The 20,001-nt window shown below is 35.6% G+C and overlaps 4 protein-coding genes and 1 non-coding gene across 6 annotated transcripts; 3 read left to right on the top strand and 2 right to left on the bottom strand.

Annotated features, from left to right (window-relative positions):
* The first annotated feature begins 2 nt into the window (after window positions 1-2).
* Window positions 3-5,247, top strand: LOC108329370 (uncharacterized). Its single transcript, XM_017563543.2, has 4 exons — window positions 3-153; window positions 1,514-2,601; window positions 3,451-3,728; window positions 4,215-5,247. Exons 2-4 carry the CDS (start codon window positions 1,556-1,558, stop codon window positions 5,000-5,002), a joined length of 2,112 nt encoding a protein of 703 aa, XP_017419032.1. The 5' UTR covers window positions 3-153; window positions 1,514-1,555; the 3' UTR covers window positions 5,003-5,247.
* A 1,836-nt stretch (window positions 5,248-7,083) lies between these two features.
* Window positions 7,084-12,085, top strand: LOC108329250 (probable glutamate carboxypeptidase AMP1). The gene is made up of 10 exons (XM_017563383.2): window positions 7,084-8,204; window positions 8,697-8,939; window positions 9,338-9,490; window positions 9,633-9,731; window positions 9,965-10,052; window positions 10,213-10,296; window positions 10,409-10,497; window positions 11,185-11,298; window positions 11,417-11,548; window positions 11,634-12,085. Exons 1-10 carry the CDS (start codon window positions 7,272-7,274, stop codon window positions 11,811-11,813), a joined length of 2,115 nt encoding a protein of 704 aa, XP_017418872.1. The 5' UTR covers window positions 7,084-7,271; the 3' UTR covers window positions 11,814-12,085.
* Window positions 12,086-12,220: 135 nt separating this feature from the next.
* On the top strand, window positions 12,221-15,765 carry LOC108329251 (uncharacterized). 2 transcript variants are annotated; one of them, XM_017563385.2, is made up of 9 exons: window positions 12,221-12,657; window positions 12,738-12,938; window positions 13,043-13,181; window positions 13,513-13,583; window positions 13,815-13,845; window positions 13,948-14,015; window positions 14,138-14,217; window positions 15,064-15,163; window positions 15,326-15,765. In XM_017563385.2, the coding sequence occupies exons 1-9, from the start codon at window positions 12,516-12,518 to the stop codon at window positions 15,418-15,420; spliced, it is 927 nt and encodes a 308-aa protein (XP_017418874.2). In that variant the 5' UTR covers window positions 12,221-12,515; the 3' UTR covers window positions 15,421-15,765. The 2 variants fall into 2 exon arrangements, with proteins under 2 accessions (XP_017418874.2, XP_017418873.2); XM_017563384.2 differs by having other exon boundaries at window positions 14,105-14,217.
* On the bottom strand, window positions 12,329-12,401 carry TRNAR-CCU (transfer RNA arginine (anticodon CCU)). Its single transcript has one exon. It is a non-coding gene; the product is annotated as a tRNA-Arg (tRNA).
* Window positions 15,766-17,409: 1,644 nt separating the features above from the next.
* Window positions 17,410-19,314, bottom strand: LOC108328341 (MATH domain and coiled-coil domain-containing protein At3g58270). The gene is made up of 3 exons (XM_017562199.2): window positions 18,980-19,314; window positions 18,720-18,874; window positions 17,410-18,500 (listed from the first exon to the last, which is right to left on the bottom strand). The coding sequence occupies exons 1-3, from the start codon at window positions 19,117-19,119 to the stop codon at window positions 17,650-17,652; spliced, it is 1,146 nt and encodes a 381-aa protein (XP_017417688.1). The 5' UTR covers window positions 19,120-19,314; the 3' UTR covers window positions 17,410-17,649.
* Window positions 19,315-20,001: the final 687 nt, after the last annotated feature.

The raw sequence follows: 20,001 nt of genomic DNA, 5'->3' as shown, positions 1-20,001 counted from the left end.
TACAAAAAAACAAAACGGGCTTTTTGTTTAGTGTCTTCAACTCGGCGAGCACCAGTGTATAATCCAGCTTGGCGTCGTCGACGGTGCGGTTTCACCCTTGGGGGATCCCCTTTGCCAAACTCTGCAGCGCCATTTTCAGCAACTTGCTTGCAGGTACATATTCTGTGTTTGCTTATCAGTGTTCTTAATTTGAACCAGGAATTTGAAATCCCTTGATTTGGCTTTAAGCTTTAGGCTAGGTTTTCCGAATTGACAACGTTTATACTTCGAGTTTCGACTATCTTTTATTTTTTATTTTCGTTGTTTTGGCACAATTTAAGGAATAAACTTCCGCTGAACTTGTTAATCACTAGAATACAAGTAAAGGAACCCTATCGAGCCAATTATGTTTCTCAGAAATGATGACTTGATTTGATTTCTAGTGTTGCAGCACTTTTGAGTAATGCATATGTCAGGTTTAGATTATATAATAGGATCAATGGTAACCACCTGTATATGACAACGGAAGTGAAGGAGTTTTAAAGTGTCATTATAAGCCCAATTGTGTCCACTTTCATCTAAAAAGTTTTGTTTGTGTAAGGAGTTTTAAAGTTTTGAAGTTTTCACTCGTCTTCTACTTCAGGTGAGAACTCACCCTATCGATTTATCGATTTATATGAACAACTCATCCCTTTTCTCTAATTAGTTATTTATTGTGTATTTCTCTTGCTTCAATAGCTTCCCGTTCGCGTGATTTGAATTTTTTTTAGGATTTGCTTTTCTCAATTTGAGTTTTGAAATACGGTGAAGTGTATTGTTATCTGTTACTGCGTTTGCGGCCTCATTCCGGAATTGTTGCCTTCTACGTGATATGGAATTTGTGGTTCATTTTTTGTTCTTGATTGGGGTTGGATCACATAGTTTGACTGATTCTATACTGTTTTAGGCAAGTTTGTGGCTTGTTTGGTAAATTTGCGTATACCCGAATGGTTTAACAAAAGCTAAGTTGGATTTACCCATTTATATACTTTTTGTCCTTTGTTATATTCCTTAATCTTCTTCATTGGGAAGTTCGACCTTCGGAAATCATGTACTGTTCAAAATCGTCAAATGTTTGGTGGATCTTATGTTGAATTTAACATTCGTTTAGCCCTCCTCCAACGAAAGCCTACATATATTTGGTAGATCTTATGTATAATTTGTGGAACAGAGCCTACATATATTTGGTGAAAAATTATTATTTATATTATTGCTGGACTAGATTTTCTTTTTTCCTCTCTGTGCGTGATGTAAATATTTATTTATTCTTTATCTAATCTCAGGGATAGTCATGTGCTTTTATGTGAATCTGTGGATATATTTTTGGCATTTCATGTTAGTTTGCATTATTCAATTTTTATTTTCTGTTGGGATTATTATGGTTTATCTGTCATACACACATTGATTATATGTGATGCAATAAACCCAATTGTGTCCACTTTCATCTCAAAAGCTTTGTTTGTGTAAGGAGTTTTAAAGTTTTCTTTGGTTTTAGGTACATTTGTTAAGACAATACTTCTGAAGTGCATTTGAGGTTATGGAACGTCAGGGTCATGATTATACAGCTGCATCTGCTATGGCATATGCTCAGCAACAGAGGCAAGCTGCTAATATGCAGCAGCAGCAACAACAACAGCAACAGTTTGGGTTTCATCCCCAGCATCAGCAGTTTCCTTCATCAATGCACGGTCCTCCTTTTATACCCCCAGGTCCAGGTCCTGCGCACCCCCCTATGCAACAATTCCCGTATCATCATGCCTTGCAGCAGCAGCAGCCACTTCCACAATTACACCCTCATGCCCCTCCCCCGCCCCATCTCCTTCTTCAGCAGCAGCACCAAGGACCACCTGCATTCCCTTCACATTATCCTCCTTCTCTTGTTCCATCACCTTTTTATGATTCTGCCCCACTCCCTGTCGCCCCCCCTTCTGATCCGGATCTCCACAAGCGAATTGACAAGCTTGTTGAGTATGCAGTGAAAAACGGCCCCGACTTTGAGGCTATGATATGTGAAAAGCAACGTGATAATCCTTCATATAGTTTCCTCTTTGGCGGGGAAGGCCACAGTTACTACCGTTATAAGCTTTGGTTGTCAACTCGTCCACCGGGTGGTCCATTCAACCCGCCTTTCCCGTCATCTTCCATGCCCATGATCCATCCCCCTCCAAATCCAATGATGAATCCGTCTCCTCTAAATGCTTCTCCAATGAATCCTGCAGGAATTGGGTCTTCACCTTCAATGCTAGGCCCACCTCCTTTCCAACAGTTCTATGATCAACAACACCACCATCAGCATCCTCAATCTTTTGGGCTTCCTGTGCGGCCTGAGTATGATCAGTCATCCAATTCTTTCAAAGGACCCTCTGGGCCACTTCCATCTGATGTCGCAATGGAGCTCAGTAACGTTCTTAACAATTTAAATGGTACAAAAGAATCCATCAAAGGTGCAAAACTTTGGTTCATGCAGAGATCTCCATTTGCACCAGCCCTAGCAGAGGCTCTTAGAGACAGGGTCTTTGCATTGGATGAAGTCGAGAGACAGTTACACATAATATACCTTGCCAATGACATCCTTTTTGACAGGTAGCATTACTTATTATTTCAATATTGAGCTTAATTATTCTTTTTCCTCCTTCCCTTTCAGAAACACTATTTGGTTGGCTAGCATCTGATAAGCTCTTAGTAATGTGCGTCTAATAGTCAGAGAGAGTGGATTGTGTGTACACGGTCTTTTCCCTCTCTGTTATGTCAAAATAAGCTTGTTTATTAGTATATATTTTTCACACTTGAAGAACTTTGAAGTAGCTAAAAGCAGTTTATTTTCTCTTAAGTCATTATTACAATTTACCACTGTATTTATAGAGTACAGTAGTGCAGAATACAAAAGGTCAAGAAACCCTAACCTAATAGTTGGGTTCCCCTACATAAATAATAATAATAAAGAACATTACATTTCAACATTCACCACCATCAGTTTTTGTCTGATTGGTGTATTAATTTCCTGATACCATACTGCGATAAAAAATCATGTTTAATAGGACTTACTACTCTTACTGATCACTATCCGTACTCACATTTTCATTTTCTCCAAAATTGTTATTCTTCCTCCAAATCTTTTGGAAAATAGTCGGAAATCTCGTGAAAATAGGCAAAAAGTATGTAGTCATTATATGAATGCACTTTTCAAGACAAGATGCGAGTGTATTTGGTCTCGGTGTTTTGTTAACCGTTTCTATACTTTTCTATTAACTGTTTATATAAAAATAGAGCATTTTTTCCCACCAAATTGTACTTTTTTGCATGCTTTCAGTACGCCTAGATGTTTGCCCTCTTACTTATTTTCGTCCTGGTTAGATATTCCTCTTGACATTGATGCTAGAGTCTATGATTCTACTTTTCATCATCATTGACTTTTGTATCACTACTTCACAGCTTAAATAGGAGAACAAACGGCAATGACCTTGACAGTGAAGCTCTTGCCTTGAAACCAGTTTTAGGCTCCATGCTTGCAAGAATTTATCATAACCCACAAAGCAATGAGGAATACAGGAAAAGATTGCAGCAGATGGTGGAATTCTGGGCCTCTAAAACGGTATACGATCAGGATACTATATCTTCACTTAAGGGTGAGATGATTGGTGGGCTGCAAACAAATCCTTTTCCTGGGGCTTCAAAGGATTTATCTTCTGCTTCAGCAGAATCAGTTGCAGGTAAGCTTCTCTTTTTTAATCAAAGATGTTTCATGACTTGCAGAATTCAGTGAAAACTCTAGTAAGCTAGATCATTTCCTAGAGGTGTGACATTATTTGGTTTGAATATGCCTTTTTCCCTATATGGGGAATAAAAGCACCAATGCCCCTCTTGCTTTATGGAATTTCACTCCCTCATATGACCCTTTAGGAGCTGGAAGGGGTGATTTCAGTAACTTCTGTGGTCCCAATTGTTGTAAATTTATATATTCAAACGTTGCAAGCTGATTTGATTTTTTCTCTGGCATGTTTTTCATTTAGTTTGTAATAAATGACTAAGCAGGATATTGTGATTGATGCTCACTCACACGGGCCATCAATGAAAACTTGAGACAACTTAGTTCTCTTAAGATTTTGTTGACGCTAACAAGAAATTTATTAATTTAAGTATATTTATTATTTGATTTTGGGAAGTATTTATAGTTTCTTCTCCTCTCCCTGTTGTAGGAGTTTTGCAGACACCTAACCATGTTGCCCAGCAGTGGCAAGCTGATAGGTTAGGCTCTGGTTCAAATGTCTTAGATCAAGATCGTACTGATAAGCATGCAACTCCAGCACAGTCACTATCTGTATCCCTAGCAGCTCAGCAGTTTCTTCCAAATCCTGCTCCTCCTAGTGCCTTTCCTGGGTCCATGGCTATTCCATCTTCTGTTCAACCCGCTAACCAAGCACCTGGTGGTGTTCATTTATTGCCCCCTCCATCATCCAGCACCGGTGAACAATTGCCACCATATCCATTATTTCCACCTGGCCTCATTCCTGGAATGGTTAGAAAGATGCAGATCGGTAGTGGGGTTCCATATTCTCCTTTGAGCCCTTTGGATATCCCAACCATCATACCGCCGTCAACTGTGCCACCATCTGAAATTCTTCAAAGAGTGTCAAAATTCTTTAAGGAAATTGGAGAGGTAAATCCTTCTGAGGGTCCTATGAATTCTGATTCAAGAGATGAAGATGATGAATATGATAGAGAATTTGAGAGGGAGCCAGCAGTACGAAAGGGAGGTGCTTGTATACCTCCACCTCCAAACTTGCAGGTTGATCCAGAGACAGGGACCTATGCTGATGGGACAGTAGAACGGAAACCTGGATCCAGTGGCTCGGGCAGGTTAGGGCTGGGGGCCACTGCTAATCCCAACGAGGTGAGTCAGTATGATGATGTATATACATCTTACAGGAAGCAGAGAAGCACCAATTACCATTCATCAATGAGTGCTAGAGCTGCAGCAAGATGAAAGCTTCAATTACCTTTTCATCCGAAGTTTTGGATTCCTGTATGTTAGAGTGGGTCTGTCAGCTTTGTCTTTATTAACATTTCGTTAGAAGTCTGTAGTTAAGCTGAGGCTTTTATTTGTTATGTTGTGCCAACGATCCAATGTGCTTTGTCTTCTGTATTCATGGACGTTTGGATCCATCATTCGTTGAACAAAACTGAATATCCTAAAAACTTTGAATGCATTCATGGTAAATTGGTTAAAAATGAAATAGTAATCCCGTTGTCTTCTTTGCTAAAGTTTGATTTTGCTTTACGGTTTAATGGAGTTTCTGTCTTGAATCTCTATACCCTTTGTTCATCCTAGTCTCCTTGTCTTATTTAACGGATTCTGTTTAATTGTTTTGATTCAGTGTGTTTGAGAGAGTTGTGCTTTGATTGCTTTTTATAGTTCCAGAGAACCTTAATTATCCTTATCTTTATATATTATATTATATACAGAAGGAAATTAAAAGGGGTGGCCATAACATCACTTTCTTCAGTTATTTACTTTGTGCAGTGAATTTTTCATCCCAATATTGCCGTCTAGTGACCGTGGCTTCATGACCGGGATCAAGCAGGATAACTAAAGAATTGAGCTGCTCAATGTGATGGCGTTGGCTCAGCAATATACTCAACTTGGGCAGAAAAACTGTAAAGCTGACATGACGGATGAGGAAAATCACTGAGACTTGACTTGAAAACTGACATGTTAACAGCAACAGCTAATTCCTTAACGTTAATGGGAGCCACGTGGTTTATGTTTTGTCATGTCTGCTTTTGGCTGTGGAGGTCAGCCACTGGGGCGGGACACATTGAAAAGGCTGTCACTTGCAATGATCTTAACTGAATCTTATCTACCTAGCTGCCCTCGCGTAACGCCATGCAGTCCTTTTCTTTAACTGTTTGAGTCATGAACTAACGGCGAAGGCTTACCAGATCGCACCAAAAAATGCCATAATTCTGCCAGCCACTTGACCCTAAGCCCCATTCGGTTAGCGGATAAGATAACCCCAGTAAGCTGGCACCTAGCAAATCAGAATTCCGTTAAATAGCTTCAAATCTTAAAAGGCCCCACGTGGAGAGTTGTGTTTAGACTCCGGGGAATCTTAGGGAACATCCTGGGTCTCACCTAGGTTCCTCTGCCCAAAGAAAACCATTTTATAATCATTGCTTCTTCATCTCCCATTATCACAATCTCTGCCCAAACAGACATAATGGATGCTCACCCCACTCACACAGGCGTGGGCATCCACTCTCCCTTTCCCATGGATCTCCTAGTGGAACACAAACAAGACATTGATTCTCATTCTCTTTTCGCACCAACCAGACACACATCAATTTTCAAAAACTTATATCAAAAAGAAAAAGGCAAAGCTTTCATTTCCATGTCTGCTTCTGCACCACCTTTTTTTCATTATTTATAGCCACATCTTCAGGTTATATTCTTAGGATCTATATATAAAGTATAGAACTAGTTCATTATTACTTAATTACTTATCATAAAACATTATTATTATATATTATAAAAAAAACGCTGAATTGATTCTGTATACAAAAATTGTCAAAATACTATCTTTTATTATAATAAATGTCGTCTGTCCAAAGTTGGTCCTATTAAAAAGAATTAATAAAATATCTCAAAAACTTCTACTGCATCATTTTGTAAATAGTTTTTGACCTTTAAAACTTGTTTCAACCTTAATAATTCTTTAAGATATATTGGAAGTAAATATTATTAGTCAAAATATAATCCTTTAATTCAAATATTACTATTACTTTTTTTTTGAACGCATCTCACTCTCTCTCTCTCTCTCTCTCTCTCTCTCTATATATATATATATATATATATATATAATTTATTACAATAGAAAAAGATGTTATAGATACTCAATATTTTGATGTGAGTAGTGACAAAAGGTGCTTGTTAGACTAATTTGGATTGTTCTGGGGACAAATTGACATTGTGACTGAAACCTCCATCGTGCATGGATCCACACACAGTGCACCCTCTCTCACTGTCATCCACCTCTTCCCAACCCTTATAATAATCACAAAACGCATCTCTTTTTCCCTGCTAAAAAGATCACCATCCTATCATTTCCTATATAAAAAGCCACTCCAAATTGTGTTAATAACAACAGCAACAATAATATAATAATAATTCAAAAGTGAAGAACAGAGTCTACTCATTCTTTCTTCCTTGAACAGAGTCTACTCTGTTTCTTCTTCTCCTTCTTCTTCTTCACAAAATGATGCCTAAACCCATGAACGTTTTGACAACAAAGCCCTCACCTTTGAGTACCATGGTGGTGGTGCTGATACTCTGCATTCTGGGTTTCTACGCTCTGCATTTCCCTCAGTCTTCTACACCTTCCTCCTCCTCTCAAAACCTCTCTCAGGTGGAAAAACTTTTTCTCTCCACTTCCTCAAACTCCACCATTTCTTCCTACCTCCGCGCCCTCACCCTGCACCCTCACCTCGCCGGAACAAAACCCGGCTCCGATGTCGCCAGCTACGTCCTCAACCACTTCACTTCATTGGGACTCAAGACCCACACGGCGACCTACACCACGCTCCTCTCTTTCCCGGTTCACTCCTCCCTCTCAGCGCATTTTAGCGAAGGCCCCTCGGTGAGCCTCCGCCTCACGGAGCCGGCAGCCGCGGGCGTGGTTCCGGCCTACCACGCGTATTCGCCGTCGGGTGCGGTGCAGGCGCGTGCGGTGTTTGCGAACTACGGGAGGGAGAGGGACTACCGCGCGCTGGGAGCGATGGGAGTGAACGTGAGCGGGTGCGTGGTGATGGTGCGGAAGGGCGGGGAAATGGGGCGCGGCACAGTAGTGGAGAGAGCGGAGGCGCACGGGGCGGCGGCGGTGTTGGTTTACGGCGAGGGTGACACGTGGCGAAAGGGGTTTGAAAGGGGGCACGTGATGAGGGGAGGAATAGGGGACCCACTTACTCCGGGTTGGGCTGGGATTGAGGGTGGCGAGACACTGGGATTGGAAGATAGTGAGGTTTTGAAAAGGTTCCCCAAAATTCCATCTATGCCTTTATCAGCTGAGGTGGCGGACTCTATTTTGTCCTCTCTTGGGGGTTCTCCTGTGCCCCTTGAATGGAGGGGCACCCTAAGGTCTAAGGTCAGGCATGTTGGTCCGGGTCCCACCATCCTCAATTTCACTTACAAGGTGAGTTGAATGCAGTATAATACAGTCTCTCTCGACCCAAAAGTCTCGTTAATGCTTGTCATCGTTTTTGGTTTTGAAAAGTAGTTTTTTTTTTTTTCTTCTTTACATTCTAATTTTTGTCAGTAAAAGTTGTTGGCCCTACCCGTACTTGCTGAAACAAACCAAACAGTTCTTCCAACACTAGTTTGTACTTGACAAAGATATCGAGTAGGGGCTAAGTCAGCAAATTTAAAAGTTTTTTATTTTTTTAACTTTGGTTTAGCCAATACTTTTCAATTGCGAAAAGTATGGTATACAAGACATTCTTGAAGCGAACCATGCTATGATTGTCGACTGGTTCTTCTTTCTTTTACGGTGAACCTTCAAATTTATCATCAGTTTAAATATATTTGAAAGGATCATAAACACGAGTGAGAGTCAGTTTTTGTTTAATGATTTCCATTTATGCTAGTGTTTAGGGTGTATTTTTTTTATCCATTTTCATTTTTTCAGGGTGAAAAGAAGGTGGCCAACATTCAAAATGTTTTTGCTGTCATAAAGGGGTCAGAAGAACCTGATCGATGTGTTCTGCTTGGAAACCACAGAGATGCATGGACGTATGGTGCTGTTGATCCCAGCAGTGGGACAGCTGCACTACTTGACATTGCTCGTCGGTTTTCTATTCTATTGGGCTTGGGGTGGAAACCAAGGAGGACAATAATTCTCTGCAGTTGGGATGCAGAAGAATTTGGGATGGTAAGTAATTTTCCTTCTTAACAACTGATGTGAACCCAGGAATGACGTAGAACATGGCCAAGGTTTATGGCTTATGATTTTGGTTCATATTTTTGAATATCTGCTCTAACAGCTCTCATAGTAACCTGGTGTCAGTGGTTGTTGGTAAGCTAGTGACATGTAGTATTTTTAGATATTCAGTGTGAAACTATTTTATAATTTATTTTCTTGGCTTGCTGTAGCAAAATTCTTCTTGATACTGGTTACAATTTTCTTCCCAGTTTACTTCAATGTGTTGTCAGTTTCCTTCTTTAGCTTTCAGATATGCTCACTATCTAACCAGACGAGTTTGCTTAATTTCAATGATGCTGTCCTTTCCTGTAACATTCTCTCTAAATCAAGTTTATCTGTTTGTGTAGATAGGATCTACTGAGTGGGTTGAACAAAACCTTATTAATCTGGGTTCCAAAGCTGTAGCATACCTTAATGTGGACTGTGCTGTTCAGGGCCCTGGTTTCTTTGTTGGTTCAACTCCTCAGCTAGACAGTCTTATTCTTGAGGTCACAAAAAAGGTATTCATTTGACGTTATTATCAGTTTTAAATGCATGTGCAAACATACGTATAGATAACTATTTACTATTTACACATGTATCATGCTTGCTCCTAGTAGTTCAGTAATTTTGAACATCAATCAGCTTTTGCTTTAATTTCAGGTCAAGGATCCTGATTCTGAGGGTGTTTCAATATATGAGAATTGGGCTGCTGCTTCTGCTGGAAGCAATAACGAAATGCTTTTTGTCACTGCTGGCCAAGTATTTGTTTGCACTTGTCTAACATATGTTTTGAGACTATGATGTCTTGGTTATCTCTATTGCTTTTAATTCTACATGAAATATTTGTTTTAATAGTAGGATATGATATCTGAGGTTTTTGTAATGAAGACACTTGAATTTTGTAATTGTATTAGGACAATGTGGGTTTTGAAGTGGGTTTCACTTTGTTTTATATTCTCATTGCTTACCACCTTTCATTTTCTGGATTACAGATTCAGAGGCTCAGTGGAGTTGATTCTGATTTTGCTCCATTTGTGCAGCACGCAGGGGTTCCATCCATTGATATGTATTATGGAAGAGGTACGTACCTCATCTCTAGAAGACTCTGTCTGATTTATGTAAAGTCTTGTAATACAAAATTAAATGATTTGTAGTCCAATATGCTTAATAAATATGCCATATATCCATAGACCTTGATATCTTATAATATGTGATGCAATAATCTCTTCCCGATTTTCAGATTTTCCTGTCTATCACACTGCATTCGACTCCTATAACTGGATGGCAGAGTATGCAGATCCATTCTTCCACCGCCATGTTGCTGGTTAGATTTTTCTTTTAACTGAATAATATGGTGTGTACATTTCTATTTTTCAGTAAACTGTTAATCCATGTGGCAGCCATAAGATGTAACTTTTTGTTCTTTGTTATATTAGTTACGGGAGTTTGGGGGCTTCTAGCCCTTCACTTAGCTGGCGATCCCATTCTTCCTTTCAATTACGTTTCATATGCAAATGAGTTACAGGTGTGCATTTATGTTCACCTCTTGTTGAAACTAACTTCTTAGTTAACATTTTTTTTTAGCAAACATAGAAATGTTTTAAATATGATTTTTTTAATTCCATTTAATTGTTCTATTTTTAGTTAAAGGACATTTATTTTTATCAGATTAAATATGTTTTTAGTCTTTATTAGATTGAAGTTCGTCACAATATTTCAAAACTTTGATATATCTTGGTTTTTCAACTTTAAAAAGGAATAGATATAGTCCTTTTAACTTTAACGATATTAATTTATTTACGTGTTAAATGGTCTTTCAGACTAACATTTGAACTATAACGTGTCAAATGGTATAAACAACTCAAACGTCAACCCGAGATGTGGCTTGAAATGTCAAAAAGAATTAATATAATTAGGTTAAAAGGACTATATCCTTCATTTTAAAAATTTGAGGACCAAATTGTATCAAGGTTTCCTATATGCATGAATTCAAATTTCACTTTAAAGTTTAAACATATTTAATCCCTTTTTATTTAATAAGAAAGAATAGTAGATTAACAAAGGGTTGAAGCTAACACTGAGAAATGAATTGAACGAAGTTTTTGTAATATTATTGTTGATTATAAAATGTTGTTGATTATACAATTGGCACCATATGTTAGCTGCAAATCATTCATAAATTGATTATATAATATTTACCTGCTTTGGGCAGCTGTACAAAAACATGTTGAACAACTTGATAGATCAGAAAATTTCCCTACATCCATTAACTCTTTCAATTGAAGAATTTGCTTCCGCTGCCAAAGAAGCTGATGATGAATCAAAGGTAAAACCAAAGTAACTGCTACGGGTTTCATTTAATGATACATCTTATGCAGTAAACACTCCAAATTGTTTCTTATTGCCATGTATTTATGCTTGTCTTTCTTTGTTTTGAACTGCAGAAACTGAGATTGCAAGAAACAGAAGGCTTTGTGGATATCAAAAAACGAGCATTGAATGATAGACTAATGCTTGCTGAAAAAGGGTTCTTGGATGCAGATGGACTTCAAGGAAGACAGTGGTTCAAGCATCTCGTGAGTGTGTCTGTTAATTATGAAATATAATAAGCCATAATCATTGTATTTTGTGAATGAAAACCTGACACTTTGTTATATACAGGTGTATGGGCCTTCAAACAACAATGAAAGACTCAATTTCTTCCCTGGGATTTCTGATTCTATTACTGGTTCTACTGGTGTAACTGAAACAGAAAGGCTAGCATCAATTCAACATGAGATCTGGAGGGTTGCCAGAGCCATTCGCAGAGCTGCTTCTGCACTCACAGGAGAATTAGCTTAAAACCACACGCACAGAATAAAAATAAAAAAACTTGAAGATGGATGAAACCATATACGTTTTGAGTGTAAATATTACTAGTGTTTCTTTCAGCCGTTACAGGAGCAGAGTTGGTAGTCACATTTTGAGGTATATAACTGTATATTAAGGTTTCAGATAGGAGATGGATATATATGACTCTGCCAGCAGTTTGAAGACATGTACACACAGTGATAGCAGACTGTGTTTGTAATGAATGATCTTCACAAGATTTTCTACTTTTTGTTTAAAACATCAAGGAATTTTGCTACGAATAAATAAATCAAATATTGCTATCTGTCACTAAAATATTAGTACTAATTGTAGTTTGAGGGAGTTTTTGTTTTCAAAGTTTCAACACCCCATATTTTTTTCAAGAAACTAAATGCATATTTCGTTTTAATTTAGTAATTCGGTGGAGAAAACAAAAGGAATTGAAAACAAAAAAATACTATAATATTAGGTCGAGTGTAATTAATTAATTTTAATAAAACAAAAATCGCGCCAGGTAGGGGTCGAACCTACGACCTTCTGCTTAGGAAACAGACGCTCTATCCACTGAGCTACGAGCGCTAGATGACACAAGAATGTATAATAAAATATATATCAAAAACTAATGACAAGATATCCCGCCTTTTTATTTTTGACTGAGAAATTCGAAATGACAGGTACAAAGAGGAAATTGAAATGCAATTGGGAGAGAGGAAAAAGACGATGGCGGAGGATCCGATTTCCAGCTTCTGCAACACATTGGCTGCTTTCTGCAACCACCTCCACTCCTCTTCCGATGCCCTCAAGCAATCCATCGATCGCCGACCTATTCCTCTCGGTACTCTTCTCTCTCCTTTTCTAATTCATGTGTCTGTGTGCTAAGCAAATTCAATTCAAATTCTTCCATAATCGTAACAGATTCCGCGTCGTCTATCTTCACGCAATGCCTAAATCGCCGCGTGTCCGCCGCCACCGCCGACCTCGATATGCTCGACTCCATGTCCTTCGGCACTGTCTCTTTCGAAGAGCTCCTAGGTCACTGCAACGAACTGTACAAGAAGAACCACTCCGATCTGCTTCAACTCCAGGAGCATCTCCAGAGCCGCGGTTACACTACTGGTACTTCCAAAACACAAAAAAAATAAAATAAACACCTAATATAACCTAACCTCTTTCTGCTTCGTGATTCTCTGTTTTTGTTGAATTTTATTTTCTTGATTCAGTTCCTGATATTGAGGAGGAGGATGAATTCGAGGATATACAGTATCAAGATCCGGAAGACAAATTGGATAGTCCGTCTTCTTTCTATGGATCACTCTCCGCGGCCGATCCTAGCTTCAAAAGTTTCGAAGAAGATGCTTTGTATCCTTATCTTACGCCTCATTTACTTTCTTTCACTAAATCTCAATTTAATACGATTTCCAGCTTCTAAATAGATTTAACACGGAATGAAAATACATAGCAAAAGGATTTTATCAGAATCAGGTGAAGTACTGTAATTAGATTGATTTTAGGCTCGGAGTGACATGCGATTGTCTTTTCAAATTTTTAATTATTTTATTTAATTTCGTGCTTTTATTTCCTGAAATTTGTGTGTAAGGCTCTGAAAATTGGTTGACTATTAATATGATAATCGTTCAGTTGAGTCATTGCTCAGTTTATGATAATACCTACTTCCCTTAATTCTCTTCAGACTTGATGAGTCTTTGAGTTTGAAAAAGTTTGGGCTGTCAGATGCATATCTAGCCACCTTTACATCTGAAGGTAGTGAATTCCACTTGCCTCCATAAGCGTGCTTGTTAATTTGGGAGGATTCCATTGCCCTGCTTTTAATTAGTTGCAAGTTTTTTTATTGTTAAGGTTTATCCATTTTTCCCAGTAATAGTACTGGTAATATTATTGTTTAAATGAAAACTATCCTTAGCTTCTCAAATTAATAATTTTGCGTAGCTAATTCCATTTTTTTTTCCACTATTTTTTCATCTACGAATTCAGGTGATTGGTCATCACACGAACATGAGAAGAAGTAAGTTCAAAATTATGGATATCATTTAACTGTTGTCGGATTTTCTGCATTTTTATTGATAATTCCTACACGATTCTCATTCCCAAAGCTATGAGTGAACAGATTACAAGAATTTAGGCAGGAAGATCAACCTGTTGTGTCGTCTGAAGGAAGCAAGTTCTTACCTATTGGTAATCGAATTATTTCCTGTTTAAAATGTTCTATCCTTCAGCACATGGAGTTTTGTTATCAGTTTTTTTTTTACCCCAAATAAAATTAGTGTCAGAGAATGAGAATTTAAAGTCAGCTGAAGTTCCGAGTCCCAGGTTACAGATATTGAAGAGCGAATTTGAATGTCTTCCTGCTTACATGAAGGGTCTAGCGTCATGGGAGGTGAGGCATTTTATGCGGTGTTTTTGAGATACTGTAAAAAATTATTGTAGTAATGGATTATCATTATAAATTTTTTTAAAATAAATTTGTTGAAGAAGTGATTTTAAAATAATTGTTTATATAACACAAAAGTATGTGTAAAACTTGGAAAAAAGTTGTTGGAAAGTAATCATGTGATCAACTTTTCATCTTCATAAAATTAGCTTATTTTTTTCAAGGGAAAAATAACTTACTTACAAATGTTAGTTATTGTTTTAAGCATATACCTGAAATTAGAAAGTTTTTTATTGCAAAGCCAGCTGAAATCTCTAAAATTTTCCATTTTCTAAACACGGTTTCTCGATTGATTATACACTAAGGTTGTTGATTATTCCTCATGGATGTCCAGTTTTTTGCATGTAATCTTGACATTTTTATTGTTTTCACCATTATTATCTAAACATTTAAAATAAAAAAATAACGTGGCAATTTTATTGTGAGCGAAATGAATAAAGTAAATATTTTCTTAATTGTCTTTATATACCACTTACAACAAATGCACAGTACTTAAAAGGTCTAAACTTGCACCAGTCATGTTGAAGTTCCAGGACATCTGCTTTTATTTAATGTATTATATAAGTCTTCATTTTTTTAAGCATATAAGGCTTTTAGATTCTAGATACTGTGACAAAATACTAAGGTCTAAGGGCTGAAGTTCAGTAATGCATCTAACCTATGCCATTATTTCCCTTGGTTTTGGTTAAGCTTAAAATCAAGGTTAATTTGACTTGGCAATCAAGTGTTCGTAAGAAATTTCTATTAACCTTAAGATTTTTTTTGGGGTTCCTGTGCAACTTGATCTTCTAGGATCTACTTGGAGCCGTTGAAAAGATTAATTCCAGCCTAAGCAAGAAGACCAATGGATGCAGCTACTTCCACCAAGATGAAATTCCCTCATTTGAATTAGGTAGTCTTACTGTACCATCCTTGCCCTTATCTTTCTTCTGATTCGACCTATGGAAAACAGCAATCTGTTGCTTGTGATTTATTCTCACTTATGACAAAATCTTTCTCTGCCATCCTTTAGTCACACGTATAGCCTCAAATATGCTGCTGTCTGTGTATTCAGGGCCCAAAACAAGATCATACTTGTTACTTCTAGTGCGCATGAACCGATTGGTTGTTGAGACTATTGATGGTATACTATCGTACAGAGTATTGTAGATACGAGATCCAACGGAGAACTGTTTTTCACCTCCTAATTCACTTTTTCGTTGACATTCATATTCCAAGAAGCACGGAGCCTGAAATTGAACTCAGCAAATAACTACATATACAGTGAACAGTCATTTTAAGTGTTAGGGCATTCTGTACTTTCATAATTCTTTCTATGTTCCGTCCTCTTGCATCTGATATGAGGCTACGATACAAGCCACACATGCATGGAGAAAGTATAAAATTACATTTGTAATTTATAATATATTTCAAGGGAGAACAACCACTGAGGTTAGGTTCAACCCTGGCAGGAATTTTTTCTTTTACTATTTTAAGGTGTACACTTAATCATGACATTGGTTCTTTGTGGCTTATATTAAAATCATGATATCTCTGTTGCCGTAAAAAAGATAGTACTGAAAAAAGTTAACTTAATTTTTTATTAAAATAAAACTCTCATAATTTTATTTTTCTCTTCTCATTCTTTTTTATAATTAAATAGAGAGTTTTGATATTTTAAAAATATACGTTCTATTTCCCTTTTTAAGTTGATGATACCTTGAAAATGAATTTTAACTCACAAGTATTGTCAAGCTTTTATTTATTCTCACATCTAATGATCACATTAAACTATCTAGTAGAATAAAGCTACTTTAATACCTATTTTTCTATTTAATAAGTTCAAATTGGAACACTATTTAGGAGTTCTTTTACACCAATATTTCAGTTTTCCCGTGACAAATGCTTTTTATGATTACAATTTATAAAAATTAATTTTGATTATATAACGCTATTTAAATCTTGATATAAATTTATTTATATCTATAAACTATGTCTTTTAAAAGAAATTGAAAATTAATTTGAAAAAAGTAAAACAATATATCAAAAGGGACAATTGGTTAAGAAGTTTAAATATATGAATAAACATGAATGGTTTAAATGTAATTTTCATCTTCTCATTTTAATCCGCGATTGTATTTCTTCCCTTTTAAAATAATAATCTAATTATCATTTTACATATATATTTTATTCCTTTGACTTTATTAGAATAAAATTTTACATCTAACGTATTCATTTAAGCTATAAAAAATAATTTGATTGAATAAGATATTTACGAAAATGTAGATAAAACTGAGGATTTAATCATATTTTTGAAAACGTTTATGTTACTCATCCAAATTAATAATTTATAAATAATAATTAATAATACTGGCATGATTTGAGCGAACTCTCATGGATCCAATTGACTATGTGATGAATAGATTGATTTTAAGTTTCATTCGTCCGTCAACCAATTTTATTATCGTTTATATAGGTTGACTATAAATTGATGAAATATTGTATAAAATTAGAATAACAATGTCAAAAATTATTAAAGAAAATCTATAAAAGAGGAATAATGATAATATTGAAAAAAAAATTATTGTTTTAAAAAAAAATCATGAATAAAAATGAATTAAATGAATCTTGCCGTGTTTTCTATCTTAACTGATTTAAATATTATTAGTGATTAGATCAGTAATTAGATGTATTAATTAGATGATTTTAACAATATATATCATCCAAGTCTTTTTATACATTAATTAGAAAAATATAGCAAAAACAATTACACAAAATTGTTCATACAATAATTAGATGAGTATAAAAAATGTCAAATAAATCATTTCATACGTGTATTAAACAGTGTAATAAAAATTATTAGACCAAGTCTAAGAATACATTAATTAAATGAACAAAAAACATTAGAAGAGATTGTCGATATATTGATTAAACGAGTTTAACAACATATGTAGACGAGTGATTTACATGTTTATTAAACAACTTTAGTTTTATACATTAGATAAGTTTTTTAATTCATAAATCATACAAGTCTATTAATAAATATTAGACAAATATATTCTGGTTAAATAAACATAGTAAAAAATATTACACATGTCTAGCCATACAGATTGAGTTTATTCCTATATTAATTAAATGAATATAACAAAAAAATTTAAATTAAAGTTATACACTCTAACTATTGAGTGTACTGAAATACAATTTTGTTTAAAGTATACTAAAAAAACAAAAATCGTGACCTTAGACTTCTACATTAAAATCATGTTATCCACACGATTTTATCAAAATGATACAACTTATCCATTTTCATAATTTTTTTCACAAATGTGCGTTTCAATAATTAAAAAAAAAAAAACACTACTTTTGTACTTTTGCCATATACATACAATATTATAGTGTCTAAAACATAGCATAACCTAATTCAGTATTAAAATCCAACTCTATGAAACCTTTTCTGGCCTCAACTAATGCCCTCCTTGTTACCTCAAACTCAGCTTCAGCAGCTGCCAATTCTCCCCTCAGCTTCTTCATTTTGATCTCCAAAGTGACAACACTGTCTTTCAGTTTGTTGACCTCTTCTGTCTTTTCCAAATGAGCTTTCATACCCAATGCAGATTGAACATAAGGCTCCAACCAAGACAACTGAAATCCCGAATGTTTTACAAGTTCCTCCCATAAACCATGAAGACGATTGCATGCATCTTCATTCATATCCTTTGCCTTACTTGTCTTTAGTAAGTATAGAACTTGACCTAAGGATGTGAATGCCCATAGTTTGAACCATCTTGAACTTTTCCTCTGGCTTCTTATAAGGGAAGGATGCCATATGCATGCCTCTTCCAACAGTGGAACAAAAGCTGCTTCTTCTTTCCCTAAACTCGCCAAATCTAGAAGGTCTTTTAGCGTCAAATCCGAACTTTTAACTTCCCCTTCTGTTTGACTAGATCCACAGCTGCTTGAACTAAGCGTCTCACACTCATCTGATGTTTCTGTTTCTGTTTCTTTATCATCTTCCTGCTGTGTGGATTCTGAATTTCTTCTTGCTTCATCACCTAACTTAGCGTTGGAAGTTGCACAGATTGTGTTCAACTTGTTAACTTCGATTGTACTAAAATCGGAGACACAAACATGAGCTTCAATGATGCATGTGTCGTTCACAAGATACCCTTGCTTTGAGTCAAAGAAGACACTTCGGTTCACGAAAAATGAGCCCCAGCTACGATATCCGCCATTGAACTTCTGCTGAGTCTCTGAAAATATCACATTTTTAAAGACAAACTAACGAAAGATTACCACAAAATATCTAAATATTTAAGATTATCATAGCAGATCCAACGAACAACAAATACCAGTCGTAATAAGAAGAAACTTATTAGAGAGATAAACAACAATGAAATCTAAATCTAACAGATGAAAAATTAACATCATATCTAACTCAAAACCTTAAAATAAAATCAAGAAACAATTACCCTTTACAACCGACTTATTCCCATCCAATTGATTAACCAGAGATAACTTGAAATATGTGTTTCTGTTCCATCCGTAGGGTGGTAAAGAATCCGCAACCATCAGATATAACGAAAAATGGTCGACATTTCTCATTAATGGATACACACGAATACGCCTGAAAGGTGATTATGACGAATAAAACAGTTAATAATGAAAACTAAAGACTAAAATTAAGATCAAAACAAGAAAGAGCACAGAAACTAAAAGCATTTGACAGTACCATTTATAACCTCGGATTCGGAAGGCCTTGGATTGTAGTTTCTTGGTGTTTTGTTTTGAGAAATTCTGAATCTTCCACGTGAATGTCTCAAAAAAAATACTGGTTTCCCTCTGGCTGTCCATTCTAGTGGCTAGCGACATCTAAGCTGCCACTGCAAAAGGATGAACATACAAAGTGGTGAAAACTGCCGAAGTGAAGATGGAAAACAATAACAGGGGTTGACCTGAGAAGCACCAAAAGCACAGAGATTGAAATTTGAAGTGTGCAGAAAAATAAGAGTGGAATCATGTAAGTGAAGTCAAGTAAACCCTTTTGTCTTGAAAGGAAGAAGAAGGTGGATTTTTACTTTGAATTTTCTAAGACATATAATTAATAGTGAGAAAAGGACCGTTTTGCCAATAATGTACTCAGATGGGCACCAAATTAAATTTCTTACTCTAACGAAGAAAACAACACAAATAAATAAGTATATATTGAATAACAATAGTATATAAACTCTCATTTAAACATTTAACTTATCCATTAATTATTCATTCATATTATCATTTTTTAAGTAAAGGGTATACATTTTTTAAGTACTTATGTTGTCTTTTTTAATTGGATAATGATATTTTTTAACAAAAAAAAATAATCTATTTTTTTAATAAAATGCTTAATCGTGTACCTTGTATACCCAAAATTAAATAAATAATTTTTTTTGGTTAAAAATTACTGCATGTATTTTTTAAATAATTCTAACAAAAATATATATTTTCATAGAGCTGTATCATTAATCTGATAAAAATATCGATATACGATAAACGCATGTATTTCTGCTATAACATATTATAAAATAATGTTATTTTTAACTTTTTAAATTATAATAATTATTTTTAAAAAATAATTGATCTGGTTTAAACCTGTTATTTGGTTCACAAAAGGATATTTATACAATCAAATAGAGTATATATCAAGAAAAAATTTAAAATTACGATTCTATAATAATATATAATAATCTTTGTTCTCGAAATCGTATCTTTATC

Source organism: Vigna angularis, chromosome 2 (assembly GCF_016808095.1).
Source record: "Vigna angularis cultivar LongXiaoDou No.4 chromosome 2, ASM1680809v1, whole genome shotgun sequence".
NCBI lineage: Eukaryota > Viridiplantae > Streptophyta > Magnoliopsida > Fabales > Fabaceae > Vigna > Vigna angularis.
This window is presented reverse-complemented; position numbering and strand designations above follow the sequence as displayed.

Coding starts and splice junctions, on each gene's coding strand:
- LOC108329251 (XM_017563384.2), top strand. CDS start 12,516: ATGCAATTGGGAGAGAGGAAAAAGACGATGGCGGAGGATCCGATTTCC. Junction 12,658..12,737: donor TCGCCGACCTATTCCTCTCG/GTACTCTTCTCT, acceptor TAATCGTAACAG/ATTCCGCGTCGTCTATCTTC. Junction 13,846..13,947: donor TCACACGAACATGAGAAGAA/GTAAGTTCAAAA, acceptor ATGAGTGAACAG/ATTACAAGAATTTAGGCAGG.
- LOC108329370 (XM_017563543.2), top strand. CDS start 1,556: ATGGAACGTCAGGGTCATGATTATACAGCTGCATCTGCTATGGCATAT. Junction 2,602..3,450: donor AATGACATCCTTTTTGACAG/GTAGCATTACTT, acceptor ACTACTTCACAG/CTTAAATAGGAGAACAAACG. Junction 3,729..4,214: donor TTCAGCAGAATCAGTTGCAG/GTAAGCTTCTCT, acceptor TCCCTGTTGTAG/GAGTTTTGCAGACACCTAAC.
- LOC108328341 (XM_017562199.2), bottom strand. CDS start 19,119: ATGTCGCTAGCCACTAGAATGGACAGCCAGAGGGAAACCAGTATTTTT. Junction 18,875..18,979: donor CGAATCCGAGGTTATAAATG/GTACTGTCAAAT, acceptor ATCACCTTTCAG/GCGTATTCGTGTGTATCCAT. Junction 18,501..18,719: donor GAATAAGTCGGTTGTAAAGG/GTAATTGTTTCT, acceptor TGATATTTTCAG/AGACTCAGCAGAAGTTCAAT.
- LOC108329250 (XM_017563383.2), top strand. CDS start 7,272: ATGATGCCTAAACCCATGAACGTTTTGACAACAAAGCCCTCACCTTTG. Junction 9,491..9,632: donor TTCTTGAGGTCACAAAAAAG/GTATTCATTTGA, acceptor CTTTAATTTCAG/GTCAAGGATCCTGATTCTGA. Junction 9,732..9,964: donor TTTTTGTCACTGCTGGCCAA/GTATTTGTTTGC, acceptor TCTGGATTACAG/ATTCAGAGGCTCAGTGGAGT.